At 44.3% G+C, this 21,143-nt stretch overlaps 1 protein-coding gene across 1 annotated transcript; it reads right to left on the bottom strand.

The window, feature by feature from the left end:
• Nucleotides 1-937: 937 nt before the first annotated feature.
• Nucleotides 938-12,318, bottom strand: ndnfl (neuron-derived neurotrophic factor, like; the record flags this gene model as incomplete). The annotated part of the gene is made up of 3 exons (XM_080536781.1): nucleotides 938-2,406; nucleotides 4,420-4,544; nucleotides 12,149-12,318. The coding sequence occupies 3 exons, from the start codon at nucleotides 12,316-12,318 to the stop codon at nucleotides 938-940; spliced, it is 1,764 nt and encodes a 587-aa protein (XP_080392907.1).
• Nucleotides 12,319-21,143: the final 8,825 nt, after the last annotated feature.

The following is a 21,143-nucleotide window of genomic DNA, read 5'->3' as shown; positions in this document are numbered from 1 at the left end:
ATTTTGTGCTTCAATAAACCTCCATATAAGATATATTTTGTGTCGGCAAATATGGAACGCAATTAAATACTTTTTCGTGTGTGCCTCTAACTGACGACTGTCTTGCCATATAATAACATAGCCTCTGGTCAGGTGAAATGTATCCATGTTTGAAGGAATGTTATAGCCTACATGACCTCAAACAACACATCCATACTCCTTGTCTAATAGAGATTTGTCAGCCATCTTTCAGAAACAATTACTGTATTTCAAGTTGATACCAATACATCATTTTATGTGTGGTTATTGGTGCATTAGAAGTAGCACAGTATACAATCGATATACAATCATGAATACATCAATGATAATGAAGCTAGTATCTAACTCATCTTCTCTGCTTCATGCGAAAGCAGAACACAAGATACAAATTGACTTTGCGCTAAACATTTCTATTCCCAATATCTGTGTTTTAAGCCTGTACAATATCGAACAAAATAAAGCATCACTAACGTGTATGTTCCTTTTCCCCCTCTGTAAAGTCTGTCAAGTTAAATCCTGTCTCCATCCGTTTCGGTTGCAATATGGCACAGTCATTGTTGTTAATGTCATCAAACACATATCTCAGTATATTGAAAAAGCACTTGGATGACTGGCACGTCATGAACTACTGAAACAAAAAGACAAAAAGCATGGCAACAACGTAGGCTACTGTAATGTCATGAATTTGCTGGTGTGCGGTCACCTCTTAGACTCTTCGTAAGTACCTTGTATCCTTGGATACCAGTGTGCAACCGTGCGTGCATAGGGCCTATCGTCATTTGCTAACAGTCTCCAAAGTAGAACAGCTTTGTTATGGTAAGTCTTTGTAAATCACCTGTGTGTGTTGAGTCCATTCCTGCTGCTGCTGCTGCTGATGCTGCAAAACTAGGAGTCTCCTCCAGGGGGAAGCAGCAGTCCTTCAGCACTCCTTCCTGGTTCGCACTGTCTTGCTGGTGTACTTCACAGGGATCCCCCAGCGCCTCATGAGGTAGACGTCAAATATGTAGGCGACCCCAGGCTCCAGGCCCCCGATCGTTGCCGTGGTAACGGCCCGCCGAGGGTTGAGCTCCTGGAAGTATTTACAGAGAACCCTCTCGGTGTCAGAGCGGGACTCTGGCCCAAGGCAGGGAGCTGTGCCTCCTCCGAGCCCCCTGTCACTGTCTCCCTTCCCGTTCATCTTACGGCAGTACACACAGTACAGGCTCCTCTCCTCTGTGCCCATCCAGGCCAGGGTGACTGCCTCGCAACTCCGTAGCCTGTTGAAGGACTTGATCTGCAGGGTGGCCGGGACGGAGGGGACCCCCTGGCGATGGTAAGCAGAGGACGCCTGTATCTTCACCGAAGCCTTCAGCGTTGCTCCAGGGTTGGCTTGTTTGTTGGAGAGGGCCATGGTTCCCTCTCTCTCCAGGTGGATGAGGTACAAGGAGCCGCCCTGAAGCCAGATCTGAGCCAGCTCCTCTCCTACCGCCTGGGAGGTCATGACCTGACCTTGGCTGGACACGGTCACCTTGACCTGCTGGCCACCTCCTCCACCACAGCTCTGGAGAGTGAGGAGGCCACTCTGCTGCCAGCCCCGGGGACGGAAGCTGAAGACCTCCCCAGACGACGACGATCCTCCTCCCTCTCGGAAAGTCACCCACCTGGGCTCCCCCTCCCTGAGCGGGGTGACCGCCGGCGGCCGGGCCTCCTCGTGTGTCTGGGCGACTGTCCCTGTGTACGCCGCACTAGTGCCATTCAGCCTGTCAATCACAAATACATCAAAGTAGTACTGCGTGTCCGGGACGAGCTCCGAGACCGTGCACACACTCTCTGTGCCCTTGCAGACGCACCGCAGGTCATCAGACTCGTCTGGGAGGGCAGCAGGAGACTGGGGCTCTGCGTAGGCATCCCACTGTTGCCACCACCAGTCCTTGAGAATGGGCCACACGGTCACTTCTTTCCTCTGTTTGTCCTTCTTCTTCTTCTCTCTTTTCTCGTTCTTCTCCCGCTCTTTCCTGATGCCCTCACGGGCGGCGCAGAGGCTGCGGTAGTTGTGTTGGAGGTTGACGAGGACACAGTAGTCGTAGCTGTGGTGGCTGTGGGGGAGCCTCGTGAGGGAGGTGCTCGGGGCCCAGCTGAGTGTGACGCTGGTCATCCCCACGCCCAGGGTGTGGACACGGGGGTCAGGGGGAAGTTCCGGGAAGGTTCCGGAAGGCCCAGAGCCCTCATGCAGATACACAGTAGCTCTAGTGGCCTGTTCTTTTGACCGTAGCCTCAGGATGTAAATGGATGCAGGGGCATAGGAGGGACCTATGTAGGTATTGATGGTGTTGTCAGTGTAGGTGTGTATCTTGGTCTCTGTTCCAGGCCCTCTCCACCACACCTCCGGCATGCTCTTTTTGGTGCTCCCTGTGCAGGGGACAATATGGTTAGGCAACAGCTCATCACTATGGCAAAAGCTCATCACCAGGGTTCGACAGTAACGCTGTTTTACTTGCCCGGAGCAAGTAAAACATTCGCGGGGTTCGTTTGCGCGAGCACAACGACGCTGCTAGATCCCAGATATTTTTACCTGTGTGCAGGAAGAACAACAGACGGCGCAGGTGCGAGACTAGACTAGATGATCGTGAGTGAAGATATTATCAAAGCGCACGCGCCTGTCAATCACCCGTACGCTTTGATAATATCTTCACTCACGATCATCTAGTCTAGTCTCGCGCCTGCGCCATCTGTTGTTCTTGCTATGTAATAGTTTAATGAGTTATTATTGCTGCTCACAAAAAAAAGAAATTCATTACATTTTTGCCATTAAGCATTGGCAGTCGTCATGATATATATATATACTGTATATATATTTTTAAATAAATAGACACTGGAGAAACAGTACAAGGGGGGAAGTAGAAATCTTAGGAGACACAGTATAGGGGGAAGCAGGTGTCTCAGGAGACACAGTGCTGGGGGGTAGTAGATGTCTCAGGAGAGACTTTTCTCCTCCAAACATGATGTTTGTTGCCGAAAAGTTAGATTTTTCTAAAACATTCATGTAAAAACAAAAATGTCTAAAACCAACATCATTTTTATTAGCTTACATGCTTTAAAATGTTGTGATTTAGTAGATATTAACTGATAATACAGATAATGTACAAGCCACAAAATAATTTTCTTTTTTTTTTTGCATTCAGGGGGTGTTTAAAACTAGAGAGCCAGTATGAGCTTGGAATAGATATGTTTTTTAAAAACACGGGTAAGATAACAACATTAAAAAAAATCTATTAAACCTGTGGAACTTGTATAGTTGTGACAACAAAATAGTTCAATCTACAAGTTACATTTTCTTTTAAAAATATGATAATAAATATAAAACGGAAGTATAATAATGATTATGTATGAAAGCTTTGGAACTTTTGTTTTTGGTTTGTTTATGTTTTTCTTTTTGCTGCTGTTTTGTTTTTGTCTTGTTTTGATATGACATGTAACCAATAAAAACTGTTAAACAAAAACATATGTCATGTATAAAGGGTAGGCAATATAAGCTATAACTTATTTCCCTCACTGTATGTGCCACTTTATAACATCATAATGCTGTTTTCCTATCTTTAATATAAACTTAATTAACTCCACTTAGTTAACTAACGAAGATACTAACATCCTTTTTGTACACAATGGAATGTACTTACACTTTTGTTTTATCTTTTACATTTCTTCCAACATGGAGAATTTTTCACCAGTGATGTTCTATTTTGGGATTTTTGTTTACAGGAAAAAATAGAATCAACTATCAGGTAGCTTGTTTTGGATCAAGACAGGATGCAGTGTTTTTAGGTTGACAACTAAACTTAAACTTAAACTTAAACTTAAACTTAAACTTGAGATCTGCACATGTAATTTGAATCATTGCACACATATGCCAAGATTTACTTGAATGCCGATCGCAATTCCACACATAAACTGAAATACTGAAGTAGTAATTTAATGTAAAGCTACACAGTAACGCTACACAGCTACTCTGTGTATGTTTTATTCTAAATGCCAAATGTAAAAATTCATCACCATTAGTATAGGCAATATGATCACACAAAAAAAACATCATTACATTTTAGCCCTATTGTTGTTACGCTGTACTGTATTTGTGGAATTTAGATTTATCACACTTATTTTGTTGTTCTGAAGTTTAGGAAAGTAATTGGTAAAACGCTTGGACTGCAAGATAAACCTTCTTTTCACTATCTTGGGAGTGCTGAGAGAGAGAGATGTTGATTAAGCCTCTCCAATTGCGCTGGGTTAGCTCTAGAGGGGACAGATATTTGGCTCTGGTGTGAATTGTATTTCGGCGGAACAGAAGTGAACTGACATTAATATGACCTGTTATGTGTACTGTCGTTGCTGTTATTGTATAAATGTTCATCAGTAATTGTGACTCACAGTGCAGTGTCTCATGAGGTTTGTCCTTCAGGGTTCGGGCCGCCAGGCTCCACTCAATGGCTACGTCACAGGGGTTGACTGTCACTGACATCACAGCAGCCTTCTTCTGCAGTGTGAAGTAGAACCTGTAGAGGGCGCCACCAGAAGGAGCAGGACAATCTCGTTGAGTATGGGCAACTGTCTTGAGCCCATCCGTACCAGCTAATGTGGTACATCTGGAAATAATAGGTCCAGCTTGTGAGAAAACATTTCCCAGGGAGGGTCTTCTATAGACGGACACCTAATACCGACAAATCACGAGTTTGGGAGGGTGGATAAGAATCATCCATCGATAATATTACATAATAACAACTGCTCGGATTAGATTGCGGGTTGTTTTGGTATAATAAGTGCCGCTATACAACTATAGCGTCATATACCACCAAGGGGGGAAAATTCGCGCCTATCATGCACATATCAGCCTAACTTTAGATAGATAACTTTACATTAAATATGTCTACCATCATCCACTGTCAAACACCACAGGTAATAATTTATTTCTAAATAAACATGATTGTACATCTCTGAAATGTGAATAGCGCACCGATGTATTTCTATGGGGAAGGCTGAGGCACCCTATGACAAACTGTGACAAACGCGCAGATATGAGTGCTCCGTGTCTTGCTTTGGTAGTCTAATGGAAGTGCTAAACCTGAGCGCGCTGGACTGTGGAACTTTCTATGTTAAGCATAGGCACAGCACCTCGGCATAACAGCGATTTTTTTTTGTTATGCTTGTTGTAAAGAAAAGGTCTATAATGCATTGAAATGACATTAGTAGGTGTCATATGCCATCAGACATGGAAATATGTCCATTTGCGCGACTGTCGTCCACAAATCAGCCTGTAACCTAGCCTTTTGACAACAAAATTTCCCCATTGGGGACAATAAAGGTTTTCAATCAATCAATCAATCAATCAAGTAACGTTAGACACAGCACCTCGACGTAAAAGCGATTTTGTTGTTATGCTTGTTATAAAGAAAAGGTCTATAATGCATTGAAATGACATTAAACTAAGATAATAAGATGGTTATCATAATTTTTCTAATCTTTATTAATACGTTTTATTATGATTTTTTTTTTTCTTTCAGATTTTATCCCCTTTTCACCCAATTTGGTATCCAATTGAACCCAACCTAGCATCCAATTATCCCCTGCCTATTGCGTAGGATCCGTCGCACGACCCTGTGGCCGGCAGCCCCAGAGGAGACCGCCAGGCAGACTAGCTGACTGGCTCCTCGAGCCCAGCACCATTATTCAGGCACCCCGTGGGCGCTGTTGCGCGACGGATCCTTGTCCGGAACTATTCCTATACCGCCCTCGGGAGCGGCCGCTCAATATGCCGCTCCCTGTGTGTGCCCCGGCCATATCCGGATCTGGCGAGCTGGGATTCGATCCCAGTCCCCGTTGGGCAGCTTGCACTAGTGGCTAGTGCTTAGACCGCTACACCACCGCGGGGCACTATTAATATAAGTATTTACAGAAAAAGTAAATGACATGTTCCGTATTAACTAGAGCGAAATCAGAGCGAAATCATTTCTGTAGATGATTCGCAATGCATTCTGGGGCGAAGGGTTATGGCTCCGAATGAAACGTGCCTCACGAATTTCTCCAAACGGAGCCGTGGATAGCCCTCCCCCTTACCCCTAGCCCTCGATGAAAAATGAATTGGGACACCACTACCCCTAAACGTGAACGCACAAAACGGAGCAGAAGAAGAAGAAGAAGAAGAAGACACTGAATGATAAAATTATTTGATAAATACATTCACATTTATTCATTTCTCTCATAGATGGATTGCTAGGATCTTAAACACGTACTTTGACAGAGCAAACATTAGAAATTTCACTTGTTGATTCCCTTTTCCACAATAAGCTGATGTGCCCTTTGATAGCAGAAAAGGTCACCTGAGCGATTGTGATAAGATTACATCGACCTGTGTTGTTCAGATGGATATCTCCTCACTGTAGGGCTCTAGAATCGTGCTGAGCATGAAGACATTATGTTGTGTCACAGTGTGGCCAATGTTGTGAAAAGATAGGTATAATATACAAATGAAAAACTTTTAACGATCGTCACAGCTTAACTGTGCAACATTTTGCCTTCCAGGAGGAGATAACCAAGAGACAAAGTTGTCATTAGGTTGTATTATCAATATTTGATTGATTCAGGTGTGATATTTGGTATTACAAGTTGTCATAGTGTTGTGTTGGCACCAGGATGGCACCAATAAGTGACCAAAATGCTACATTGATAGAGGGTAGTCGTGATTTTTTAAAATATATATATATATATATATAGTTCCCTACGTAAATAATGGGACAGTGAAGCTGTCTTTTCTTCTTCTTCTTTTGCCTTCATACTTCAAACATTTGGATTTGAAATCAAACAATTACTATGAGGTGAAAGTAAAGATTCTCAGCTTTTATTGAAGGGGTTTCTGTTGCTATCACCATGAACACATTACAACACATTTTAGCTATAGTCCCCCTTTTATAGGACAAGAAAAGTTAGATTAATCAAATGTCCAAATTAAGCATGTTTATTATTCGGTTGACAATCCTTTGCATGCAATACCTGCCTGAAGTCTGTGACCCATAGATCCCACCAGATGCTGGGTATCTTCTCTGGTGATGCTCTGCCAGGCCTATATTGCAGTTGTTTGTTTTGATGTTTTGCCTTAAGACTCTTCTATAGCAAATGCATGTTCAATTAAATGTAAATCTGGAGATTGACTTGACCAACTTAAAACAATGTGGCCCTGAAAAAAAAACTTCCCTAGTTGCTATGGCAATATGGTTTGGATGATTGTCCTGATGTATGATTAACTGCTGTGCAAAGAGTTTGGAGGGATTTGTTTATACATGGGCTGACAATATGTTTCTGTACACTTTAGAATTCATTCTGCTGCTGCTGCCATTAGCAGTTAGGCTACATCATCACTGAAGACAAATGAGCCTGTTCCAGTGGAAGCCATCCATGCCCAAGCCATAACACTCCACCACATTTTACAGTTGAGGTGGTATGCTGTGGATATTGTGCAATCCTTTTTTTCTCCACACTTTACTCTTGCCATCACTCTGGTACATGTTCATCATTGTCTCATCTGTCCACAAGACCATTTTCTAGAACTCTGCAGACTCATTTAGGTACTTTTTAACAAAACATAACCCGGCCATCCTGTTTTTGTGTCTCAGTATCTGTATTCAGATAGACCAGAGGTGGGCGTGGTCTATACTAGACTTCACGTTAAATCAGGCAAATTTTCGAACCTGATATTCATTGGCATAAAGGCCGGCAATGCGAATCCAAAAGATCTCACCACAGGGGTGGCAAGACGCACGTTCGGGTTGTCTGAGCCCCCCTGTAGAAGACTTCCTTGGCCTACTAGGCCGTTTGAAACCTTTTTACTTTGAATGATGTCCAAACTGTTCTTTTGGAAGGTTTATGGTTTTGGGGATGTTTCTGAGGATTTGTTCTGATAGTTCAGTCTCATAACGGCATTCCTTTCTTTCATGTCTCTGGTCCTCGTGTGGAAACCAATAGTGGACTCCAAAGGCAAACTCAAAACTTAAGAACTTAAAAAGAATGAATACTAGACATTAAGATTGTAAATTCTAAATGGTGAAACCAATATGTACACGAATACCATAACATAAAAGTTGAGAATCTCTACTTTAACCTGATAGTAATTGTTTTATTTCAAATCCAAACTTTGAGTGAGTCAAAGATCTATATCTATACCTATATCTATATATCTCATATCTCTATATAATCAATAATGAATAAAAAATCGTGGGGCTACAACACTATCTGCCTACACAGGTGCCCTACATCGGCCAATCAGCCGGGAGTGCGCCCGGTGCTACTCATCCTAAGCGGGCTCACCTGTGCCTCGGCGGGTGGCAGTGCATAAGAAGAGGCTCTTCAGCTACCTGAAGGAATGTGGCCATGTTGTGACCAGAGCCAGGTCTCGTACCAGCCGGAACGTGGCGATTGCCTGAGAGTGGGGCAGCCGGGAGACAGCGAGCAAGCAAGAGAGGGGTGAGCATAACCCGGCAGGGGAGATATACCTGGGGTTACTAACGTGCTGTACTCAATCTCCCCAGTGCCGACCGGAGACGCCCAGAGGAGAGCCTGCGGCTCGGCCTAGCGAGAGGTGCCCGGGCCCCTCTTTCCCCCTGCTTCGCCCTACACACGAGAGCAAACGATCGTTCAGATTTTGCCCTTGTTTCCCTTTGAGGTGAGGACGGGCCACGGAGTGAACACACCTGTCTTGGAAAAGAGATTCCTTATCTCAATGAGGTCACCTGGTTAAATAAAGGTTTAATAATTTATTCTATTTTTTAAAACACCTGGCTGGGGAGTGTTCAGGTGACCGGGAGGCAGCTAGGAGGAGGGTGAGCGCCGGATACTGGCAGTACTGAAATACCGCTGTCATCTAACCTCCCTATTAATGGCCTGGGAGTGGCCAACCGGTGGGAGACCTCGCAGAGGGACACAGCTGTCCCAGCCCAGACAAGGACCCCTTAAGAGGATTATTTCTTTTTTTGTCCCTCCAGTAGAAGAGGACCCTTTGAGTTGGTTTATCCCCTTTTTTCGCCCTCCCGGCGAGGGAGGCTTTTGTTGAACAATACCTGAAGTGAACTATTATTCAACTTATTAAATACGCCCAGAGAGGCTGAACTGGTCTTGACTCTGGGACGTTCTGTACTCTGGGTGCGTGTTTTCCCCGGCCTGTAGTGGTTGCCACAATATACATTAGTGGGCTCCGGATGCTGCATATAAAAAGACTGTATTGGAAAGAGGAAGTATTTTGTCTTGTTTTAGCTCTATACTCAGTTTGGATTTGAAATCAAACAATTACTATCATTACTATGATTCTCAGCTTTTTTTTTTCTTTTCTCAGATTGGTTTCACCATTTAGAAATTATAACCCTTTTTATACAGAGTCCCTCTATTTCAGTGAACCAGTAGTATGGAAAATTGGCTTGTATGTATGGTGGAAAATGTACTTGAGAGGTGTTTCTGGTTAGTCAGGGGTGTTCCGTCACATCATTTGTGCAACCATAAGAGAGCTGTCTGTCCAGTATTGTTTCTAGCCTTTACGTTTTCCTTTGGGGTCTCCTATTGGTGTCTGTCAACATGAAGACCAAAGAGTTGTCACTGCAAGTCAAGGAAACCATTATTGAGCTGTGAAATCAATCATGAACCTTTCCAAAACCGTCTGCTCCTTCTACAGAGGATGAAAGATGAAGAATGTTTTTTTAAGAAAACCACCAAAACAACACAGAGCAGGAACAATCTCCAGGAGGTGGAGAGGCTACACTGCAAGAGAGCAATAACAAGTTAGCAACAGAAACCGGATGGCTAGATTACAGTTAGCTAAAAAGTACCTAAAAGAGCCTGTAGAGTTCTGGAAAAAGGTATTGTGGAAAGATGAGAGAAATCTTAACAATCTCCAGATTTAAATCCAATATAGACTACATACACAATCACTTCCGCATTCTACTCAATGCTGTTTGTTAGTTTCCGGTCCAGCAATGGCGCTGTTCTCCACCCACTGTTTACAGGACCTCCCCAAAGTAAGTATCACGGACGTTCACAAGATTTGCTACGGGACAAAAGCCCCAGCCAGCAATTTGGAGAAAGGTTTAACATTATATGTGACATTGTACATTCACAACTACGAAGGTAAGAAAATAACTATTGACTGTCTGTTATTTTATTCAGTGTCCAATAAAGACAGGCTGACAGGGGAGATCTGCGTGAGAGCCTTGTGCTCCAGGTCTATGAGGAAGACTGAGACACCACGCCGTTTGAGTGCAGGCAGGAAGCTGAGGAACTGTTCATCCCCGTTCAGTGGGGTTCAGCATTAGCTAATCAAATACATGAATTGACCACTGCTGATATACACCATTAGCCGGCATTAGGATATATTTCTAATCAGTATTTTCTTCTTTCTTAGATCTCGCTATGTGATGCATCGCCAGTGGTGTTGACACAACCGGTGCTCCTGTGTGGCAGAGACTGTTTTGTGCAGTCACACAGTGGCATTGCTGTTCCAAACTGCATATTACTCTCAACTTAATATGACAGCTGTGCCCCTGAACTTGTAACCTTCCCATCTCCATGGACCATTGCCATCAGTATCCATATCTCTCACTTATGCTTTACCATAGGTTTACTATACGTTACACATGACAACCCTGCATCCTACTGAATATATGTTGAGTAGTGATAGTATTCAGATTATTGATTGTGTTACTACAAGGGAATACAAGGAATGCAGGTACTGTGATATGCAGCCTGATAGATGAGTAGGTGTATGTATGTGTAAATCCCTGTATATAGTATATGCTCAGGTGTTGGTGATGACCAGAAGTTTTCCAAATTCCCACACATGTAGGCTACAATGTAATGCACAAGAATGAATTGTTACAGTGTAAATAAATGAGTTGACCATGAAGAAGAGAGCTCAGTACAGTACTGGTCAGAGTCCATCTTTTTGTACAATGTCTCTTTATTTGCATATGTATAATCTGTACCGTCATTTATTATAATTTATATAAGAAGTGAATCTGACCCTTTGACAAATCAGAATTACTCATATAGAAACGTACATATTTCTGCAAATAGAGATGTACAATGATGTACTTTTATTTCCCCATGTACAATGATGTGTACCGGTACTCTATTTTCTCCTTAGGGCTTGTTTATCATATTTTAATTATTCTACTTATTCAACTCTTTAATTACAGCTCATTTTCACTCATCATTTGCAGTTGTGATCATGACATTGACCCAAACTATTTTTTCTAGCCTGTACTATTTAATGTACACTCGTCATCTGGGAGGAGGGTGCTGTTCCTGGTCACTAGGGGCTACCGGTAGTGAAGCCCTAATCCATGTGTTCTATCTCACTTAGCCCATTAACTAATGCCTTGTTCTGATAATTTGACAGCATACATGCTACTGAAAACAGCTGGTTGATGTTGTAGGCATGTGATACGGGGATGACGCTGTCAAAAAGCTTGTTCTGTTTGATCCTCCTAATACTCCACATGCATCCTCAGTCTGGCTATGGCCTGTGTCTCCCCAACCTGGTCATGACCTGGTCTTCCATTCAAAGAGCATCGGCACGGCACCTTTAACAAGCCTTCATCAACCATCACGGGTTTTTGGCTCTATGAGCCGATTAGTGGCGAAGTGTGCTGCAGACCTTCGTGTGAGAGGTGATCGTGAAATCATCCCGGCGTATTTTTACTAGCCATTTTCTTCTCAGGTCGGGGTCGGTCGAACTCGGAAAGCCAAAGAAACGTAGTAGTCCGTTAAACTTGGCCGATGTAGAAACAAAGTGATACACAGCAATGCTCTGAGTATTTCTTCTCCAGTTGTTGAAAATGTCCGGTCTTTAACTGTTTAGGCACACTCATGATGAGACTTTCACACAAGCTAAGCGGCTGACGAAGGGACCGGATTAATTTGATTGGGAAGTATGTCACAAAGCCTAGTGTGTGTAGTCTATTGAACATGCATTGCATTTGCTGAAAAGGGAACTTAAGACAAAAAGACCTCAAATCAAACAACAACTGAATATGGCTGCAGTTCAGGCATGGCGGAGCATAACCAGAAAATATATGGGTTGCAGACTTCAGCCCCCCCCCCCCCTTTGGGCGTGTGGTCTTACCTCCGGGTGCGTCCTTTGGGAAGATATACAGCTGTGAGCCTCCCCTCGGACAGCCAGGCTGTGGGCTGGAGTGGCACCTCATTCTCTGGGGCCGGAGATGATAGGCCTTGGGGCCAGGGGGGCCCACAGAGCAGGACCACAGCCACACACGCATACCAGGACAGGACCATTGTCGTTGACATCCCAGTCCCACACTCTCTCTCTCTCTCTCTCTCTCTCTCTCTCTCTCTCTCTCTCTCTCTATTTCTCTCTCTCTCCCTCACCCTCTCTCTCTTTCTCTCTCTCTGTCTCTCTCTCTCTCTCCCTCTCTCTCTATTTCTCTCTCTGTGTGTCTCTCTCTCTCTATTTCTCTCTCTCTATTTCTGTCTATTTCTCTCTCTTTCTCTCTCTATTTCTCTTTATTTCTCTCTGTCTCTCTCTCTCTTTCTCTCTCTCACACACACACACACACACACACACACCACTCTGATGTCTCAGAGGGACTGGAAGAGCAGGGGAGGAAAGGTCAGAAGCATCCCATCAGTCAGCTCACATCCACAGTTCCTCTCGTTCCCGTTCATGGAACTCTGAAGCGGTCTAGCAGCTGATGATTCATTGATATGAGGAAACATCTCACCACTATTCAGACGGAATTATTCATGCAGGAAAAAATAAATTGCCATGCTATATTACTCTGGGATCTGTATGGCGCAGGCAGCTTGACACTTGGTGAAAAATCACTCATTGCAGCACGACTCTGAAAACATGAAGCGGGTTGCAAACATCACTCAGAAGTAGATTCCTTTGAATCTATATCTGTATTTATAGTCATGGAGTTCATATGGGTTTGTTATTTAAATAGAAGGGAGGGCCTTTATCAGAGAAAAGCCGCCAACTTAGTGAAGGAGTGACAGAAACTACACCTGGAGCTGCTTCAGGATAATCCAATTGAAACCCTGATGCTCGTGTGATGATTTTTGTGTGATGTGATTACATGTATTGGGCTCTCGTCCCCAGGGGGAAAACGCATTTGTTCAAAGTCAAAGTCTTCAAAACATGTCCCCTTGACAATGTGTGTTTGTCAGCATCACGGCTGTGCCCTGCAGATCAGATGACAATCAGCATAGCACAGGCAGCAGGCAAACAGACAAGTGTGTATATCGTGGCCCTGGGACCTCCGTGTTCTCAACAGCAGCTGCATTAATACAAAGTGTGGAAGAAGCTCTCATTATCCTTGCAGAGGAGTGAACAACCTATAAAGGTTTTACACAGAGAATGGGGTGGGAAGAAGGAGGATTGTGGAGAGATGGAAACGAGAGACAGAGTGATAGAAAATGAAGATAGGGAGAGGGGTAGATATGGTGAGGAGAGAGGGTGATGCAAAGAGGCAGAGAAATGAAGCTGACTGGTGTTGACTTCATCTCTGTGTCTAATGGGTTCATAACTGGTGTCACACATTACCAGGGCTCTGCTACTCCATGTTCTCCCTCCCCCTCTCCCTCTCACTCTTTATCTCCCCTCTCCCCCTCTCTATCCTTCTCTGTCTCTCTCTCTTTCCACCTCTCTCTCTCTCTCATTCAATGTTGATAGAGATGTAGACAAAAAACAGCTTGGCACGCTTGTTTCTATAAAATGCCCCTGCTGATAAAATATGTATGTGACTCCTCAGCAAATTATGGCCGATGAATTAGGCAAAAGGGCCGGGTTCTAGAGAGAGAGAGAGAGAGAGAGAGAGAGAGAGAGAGAGAGAGAGAGAGAGAGAGAGAGAGAGAGAGAGAGAGAGAGAGAGAGAGAGAGAGAGAGAGAGAGAGAGAGAGAGAGAGAGAGAGAGAGAGAGAGAGAGAGAGAGAGAGAGAGAGAGAGAGAGAGAGAGAGAGAGAGAGAGAGAGAGAGAGAGAGAGAGAGAGAGAGAGAGAAAGCTTAGTGAACTTAACTAACCACACTCTATAAATACCCTCTCTAGAGAACAAGCAGCTAACGACACTAATGGTATATTACTGCTAACAACACTGATGGTATATGTGACACCGTCTGGTGAAAAGGTCCACATGTCTGCAATTCTCAAGTCGCGCAAATGACCAAAAAGCTGCTTCTTCTTCTTCTTCTTCTTCTTCTTCTTCTTTTTCCATATTACGTTTAAGTGTTGAAGAGCCCACTCAATATAACAAACAACAGTTTTAGGATCACTAAATACTTCTAATTTACGAATTGGATTCACTGTATCGTCTGCCATAGGCTACTGGGTAAGCTTACGTTTTAGGACGTGTTCAAAAGCAAGGACTGTGTGACTGTGTCTAATTATGTGTAGTTATGTGTTTTAAGCATGTTCTATCAGCATGTTGTGATGTGCTAAACATACAGTTAGATGTCCATAGCAATGTGGGTTTTTTGCTGCAAGCTAGCTACCAACGTGATGGTAGAAAACGCATCTGTTTTGATTCAGAGCAAGTTTCTCCGGTAGATATGACACTTCATTTGAGAATGTCGAAAAATCTTCACTTTCATAATCTGTAAAAAAAGACGAAAAATGACCTTGCCCTACTTGGGAAAAACATTGATGGTATATCACTGCATCTGCTACTCCAGCGACAGGACATCTACATCTCCCTCCATTGCTTTTTCCTTTCTGTTTTAAACTGTTCAGCGACAGTCAAAGTCACTGCCCCTGGTAGGCTAGAGGTTAGAGAGACTGTCCAACAATCGGAAGGTCGCTGGCTCGACCCCCGCCTCAGGAGGGAACTGAATGTGAGCTGGTGACTGAAGGGTTGCTAGCATCATATCTAAGATGCCTACCACTGCTGTCCCTTGAGCAAGGCACTTTTTACATTTGTTTTTTTTAGTCCCACTCCCTATGTCTTGCTGTGTATCTTTCAACAACCACTACGTCCCAGTGTCCTGAGTGAGTTTCAGAGTATAGCTACTTTGGCAACGTGAGATCTGGAGCGAAGGAGGGGGGGCAGTGTGTCTGAATGTGTTAGCCATCGCCATCTCCCTCCCTCCCTCCCTCCCTGCCTCCCTCCCACCCTGCCTCCCTCCCCCCCTCTCATCTCCAACCTAACCCCCCACCCCTCCTCTTGCACACACTCAATCTCTGGATTTCTCTGATGTCCTCTCCATGACAACATATGTCCTCTCTTTCCTACAGCGAACACTTCCCTGCCACTCAATCCTACTTTAAAGCTAGCCAGAGACATACAGGCGGTTACAGGACACAGACTGAGGGACAGACAGATAGAAAGACAGAACGAAAGGCAGATTGACACTCAGAGAGACAGATGAATGATTGGCAGACAGGCAGTGACACACACAGACTCACACAAACAGAGAAAAGAAGATGGGATGTTTCAAAGACGTCAAGTGACAGGAAGAGGAAAGACAAATGAAAACTCCACCATCTGCGTCATGGATCTGTCCTACTGATAACAAACGCAAAGTACACCCAAACCCGAAAGCTTCAAAGAGCTTAAAAAAATACATTTGAAAAATGTACACAAAGAACAACGGCTCTGATGTAGAACAACTGTTTGAATAACAACATCAAGACCATCCTATCTCCGTTTCAATTTCAATGTCACGCATGCACTGACACTTGCACAACGACAACACGCTTGCTCTTACCTCAAAGCTCAGACTCTCTCACTCTATGGCAGAGAACGAGGGATGAGAACGAGATGAGAGACGTGTAAGAAGAAGAGAAGGATGAGGGACAGACGAGAGAGAGGAGGAGCGTGAGCAAACACTCCAGTTTTTGACGTCCCTCCTTCCCTCCCTCCTTTTCTCCCTTGGGGCTTACTCCTTAGTGGAGGGGGTGTCCGTCCGGCTGTCCCAGCTCCAACTCCCAGGTGGAATGTCCCAAGGCAGAGGGATATCTGGTGTCCCTTATCCCCCACTCTCTCACACGTGGAGAGTCAGTGTCGTATCCTGGGAGAGAGCTGTGATCGCTCTGTGAATGTTGGCGAAGCTTCCACTGTCTTCTCACCCCTCTCTTTCTCTCTCTCCCTCTCCCCCTCTCTCTCTGTCTCTCTCTCTCTCTCTCTCAATTCCTCCCTTCTTTCTCTCCTCTCCTCCGTCACTCTCCTCCGGTCCAGATCTTAGAAGAGCTCATTGGCAACACAAATCAAACTGGGCAGATGCATGTGTGTATGTATGTGTGGGGGGTAGACGCATGTGTGTTTGTGTGTGAATGGGGGGGGGGGTGATGCCCACATTAACCATTCATTGGCTGATCGGATCAGATCTCTGTTGAGTATGGCAGTCTGACAAGATGGAGGGCTTTTAAAAGACACTATAACCATTTCAGACAGCGATCATGTCACTTCCATGCTAACAACACCCCATCTGATGACAGTGGTGGTGGGGGGGGGGGCAGCTGGTGAAACTGGGAACAAGTCAGCAACTGACGGACCGTTCAGACTTTTATTCAGAAAAATGTAAATACATTTCAGCGTTGTTGAAAATCAAAGACACACTCGCTAGCCAAGCCAAAACATTGCAATGCAATGGATTCAGTGAGTAATCCCCACTACTACCTGGTTAACTATAACACTACTTTACATTGTTAGCAGGCTCACAAAACAAGCTGTGTTAGTTGACTAGCGAGCGTGGCATTGATTTTCAACAACGTTTACATTTATTTAAGTTTTTCAGAATAAAGGTCAGAACATTTGGTCTGTTGGTGACTTGTTCCCACTTTCACCAGCTTCTGTCACATATGTCAAGTGCGTCTTTCACAGGAGCAAGGAGCACATTCATATAAGTGCTTCCCCAACACCCACCCATCCCTCTCATCTCCACACAAAGATGCACAATAGAGAGACTCATGTACGTCTCTCTCTCCTCTGCTCTTTAATCAATACCGTCAGACAATGAAAGAGGCCGGTGGCGTTGTGTGTATGTTAACTCCCCTCTCTTTTCCCTGGTCGGTCTTTTCCTCAGCAATTTACAGGGTACTTTCAGCAGGGCTGATTGAGGAGCTGTGAATGGAAGCTCTCCACCCGAGGGGGATATTGTCTGTCCTTACGCAAACCTGAGAGTCTCCTCTGGTCATATGAGAGCCGAAGTCAATACCTCCTGGAGAAAAACCCTCATATGAATATATTAGTAAAAATATAATTGGAGCAGTGGCCAAATCAGTTCTTCTTTTTAGTAAAGACCCCTCACTGCTAGCTGGGCTCCTTTTCAAAGCTATCCGCTCTCTCTCCCCCCCCTCTCTCTCTCCCTCCCTCTCTCTCCCTCCCTCTCTCTTTCTGGCCCACTTTAGAATCCTTCAGAAGTTTTGAAAGTTGACAATCTGACAGAGACGATATGCCTGATACTTTTGACTGCAGGATTCTGATTGACCTTCTGGAGATATAGCCTATATACAACTGGGTATATATTTAGATCACTTTTGCTTTGCTGTTTAGGAAGATAGTACCATATCATATCATACTAAATTGAAGCTAAATGAGTATTCATATACCATAGTGCCTCTCTCTTGTTTTAGATACATGTTTGTTGCTGTAGCTTTTTATTAACAGTGACATTGTAAAAGCTATGAAGAGAAAGAACAAACAACTGTTATCTCTGCCCTCGTCAGCCAGGGTCCGTTTTCACATTGAAAACTCTCACGTCGACTCTGGTTGACTGGGGTGACTCGATCTGTTGTCCCGTTATGGATGTATGATATGGGGTTGACAGACACCCTCTCTCTCTCTGTCTCTCTCTCTCTCTCTCTCTCTCTCTCTCTCTCTCTCTCTCTCTCTCTCTCCCACTCTCTCTCTCTCTCTCTCCCACTCTCTCTCTCTCTCTCTGATGGTACGAGAGCTGGCCTGGATATTTCTTTTTGATCCCATAGCTTTTCCCCCTCTTGTGTTGCCTTTAATAATTCATTGACAAACAAACAGTCACTGACTGGGCTGAGAGTGAGGAAAACCAAGTGCTAAATTTCATTTAAATAATTGCATGAAAGAAACAGCAAAATTGCCCCCATGCATTCATTATTTATGTCTGCTTACCAGTCATGCATAATGCAGAGGCCGTCTTTATGACGTTATCATGTATTAAATATCATGTTTTTATGGTCAGGGTCTCAGTCGGTATGGGAAGGCTGTGCAGTGTTGGCAGAGGGACTGCATGTAGCAGTGAACGCGTGTTCTGCTACTGTGTTGTGGAGTGTTGCGTGGGCGTTTAGTGAAGAGAGATAGAGGGAGAGAGAGAGAGAGAGGGGAGAGAGAGAGAGAGAGAGAGAGAGAGAGAGAGAGAGAGAGAGAGAGAGAGAGAGAGAGAGAGAGAGAGAGAGAGAGAGAGAGGGAGAGAAGAGTGCTAGCTGACAACGGGTTAACAGGAATCTTTATTTTTAACAACATATCATCACCAGCTGCCCATCTGCTCCTGAGCTGGCGAGAGAGTCCCTTGGGAGAGAGAGAGAGAGAGAGAGAGAGAGAGAGAGAGAGAGAGAGAGAGAGAGAGAGAGAGAGAGAGAGAGAGAGATTGAGAGAGAGCAAGGGGGAGAGAGAGGAGAGCTCATCTCCCTATCTCAGATCAGATCACTTCATAGGGGGAGGGTAAAGGAAGTGATGGTGGTGGGGATACATGAGGGAGAGGGGGGGGGTCTATTAATGCAGGCAATGAAAACACAAAGAGGGAGGGGAGGGGAGGGAAGGGAAGCAAGGAGCTCCAGTGGTGACCCCGACAATTCATAGGAGTTGTTCCCTGGGGATGGGGAGGTTGGTGGAGGTTGGGGGGGGGGGCATGGTTTGGAGGTCACTCCTTAGTAAGATACAGCATGCCCTCAGCTAGCTCTGTCTAGCCTCTCGCCACGCTCCCGTATCTCTTCATTTAGAGCTGCCCTCTTTTTTTTTATCTCCTCTCTTTTTTCTTTTCTTTTTACTCAGAGATGAGTTCCTCCCTCCGGTGGACTCAAGAATGTGGAAAGTCAGGGGGAAAAAAGTCGTGTTTTGATTTTTTTTAGTTTTTAGCCTCGTGTCTTAGAAGCTTCTGCGTGTTATGTTGAATATTGAAACATCTCTCCATCTCTCCCTCTTTCTCTCACTCCATCACTCCATCCTTACGGCAAAGCAAATGCGAGGGCTAATTAGTCCAGAGTTGCTAGTGGCACCAGAGAACCCACCCTGGGCCATGCACATCCCCTATTGATCTTTTAGAATACACCCACACACACACACACACACACACACACACACACACACACACACACACACACACACACACACAGTCTCTCTCTCTCTTAAACATGAAAACACACACTGCACACACACACTCTTGTTCTGAGTCTGTCTCTCTCTCACACACACACAGACACACACAGACACAAAGACACAAACACAGACACACAGACACACAGACACAGACACAAAGACACAGACACAGACACAGACACAGACACACACATACACACAAAAACAAACCAAAACAAACCAAAAGGAGCAGTGAGGAGACAGGATGGGGTGGTCAGCTGGAATGTCTCTGTATGATGAAGTGCACAGGACTGTGAGTCTGGTGATGTGTCTTTGACCTTATAAGGTCATGTTGCTCTCATTTCTGCTTTATTTAGTGTAGTATGGCATACTCTTTTATGTACTGTAGTATGGCATACTCTTTTATGTAGTGTAGTATGTCATACTCATTTATGTAGTGTAGTATGTCATATACCTTTATGTAGTGTAGTATGTCATATACCTTTATGTAGTGTAGTATGTCATACTCATTTATGTAGTGTAGTATGTCATACTCATTTATGTAGTGTAGTATGTCATATACCTTTATGCATTACTTGACCCCCCCCGTCTATACTTCCACTTACAGTGCATTACTACCCCCCCTCCTTTCACAAATGCACTCTAACCTTTTCCCTCCTTCCTTCGCTGACAGTGCGTTACTCCTTCCCCCCAAATCCCCTCGCCCCCTCCGGTTCCTTATCCGCTATTATCCCTCTTTCCCTTCCCCAGTCACGGCTTCTCACCTTCACCACCGTTCCGTCTCTCCCCTCTATCTGACGGTATCACACACACACACACACACACACACACACACACACACACACACACACACACACACACGCACACACACAGTCTCTCCACGTTCTTCCCTATCTCCTCATTCCCTCCGTTTTCATTGGATGACTGACTTTTTTCCCCTGTTTTCATTGGATGCTTGATCCATGCGACATTTTTTTTAAATTAACCTCTATAACAAATTCAATAAAATACACATTAAGACACTCACAGTAACAAAACCAGGGATAGTTTATTACAGACCACATTTCCACGCAGATGAATGTACTGAGGAACTTTCGAAACACACTTTCAGAACAGATGATGTCATAAATCAATAGCAAACACAAAGCAGTACCGAGTGTGACGGTTAGAGTCAGAGTGTGGAGGCTGGAGTGGACAGACTCCCTCTCCACAGCTCGCAGTAGAAAAACATGGAGAAATGGGTGACAGTGATGTTGGCGGACGGTCGTGTTTGACGCACAGGTGAGGAGAGAGAGAGGCGGTCGTTTCCAGCTCAAAGGTGACTGTCCGTGGTCATGGGACACAGCTTACGAGATCCCATTTTCATAGCTGTCAGAAAGAGAGGATGATTGTGTCACTGGGCTTGTGTGTTCCTATTGGTATTCAAGCACCCTAAGCAGTAGTTTTTAAGCAACCCTAATGTATGACACATCATTTGAAAGCTTACAATATGCACTTTCATAATCTGTAAAACTGAAAAATGACCTTGCCCTATTTCACCAGACCCTGTCACATATGAAAATAGTTGAGAAGATATGCTTATTTGAATGTTGTTATAACTCAAACCAAATACCGGAGAATCTCCGGTAGTGACATATTTAGTGACCCTAAAACTGTTGTTTGTTATATTGAGTGGGCTCAACACTTAAACATTCGTAATATGAAACATTTAATGAAAATTGCCTATATGCGGACCTTTTCACCAGACCATGTAACATATTGTAAGAAAGTGAACTCTACTCTCTTCAAAGGGTGTACTGTATGTAGCACTGAGAAGG

Source organism: Nansenia antarctica, assembly GCF_963989245.1.
Source record: "Nansenia antarctica genome assembly, chromosome: 7".
Classification (NCBI taxonomy): Eukaryota; Metazoa; Chordata; class Actinopteri; order Argentiniformes; family Microstomatidae; genus Nansenia; species Nansenia antarctica.
Note: the sequence above shows the minus strand (reverse complement) of the source record. Positions and strands in the feature narration are given on the sequence as shown.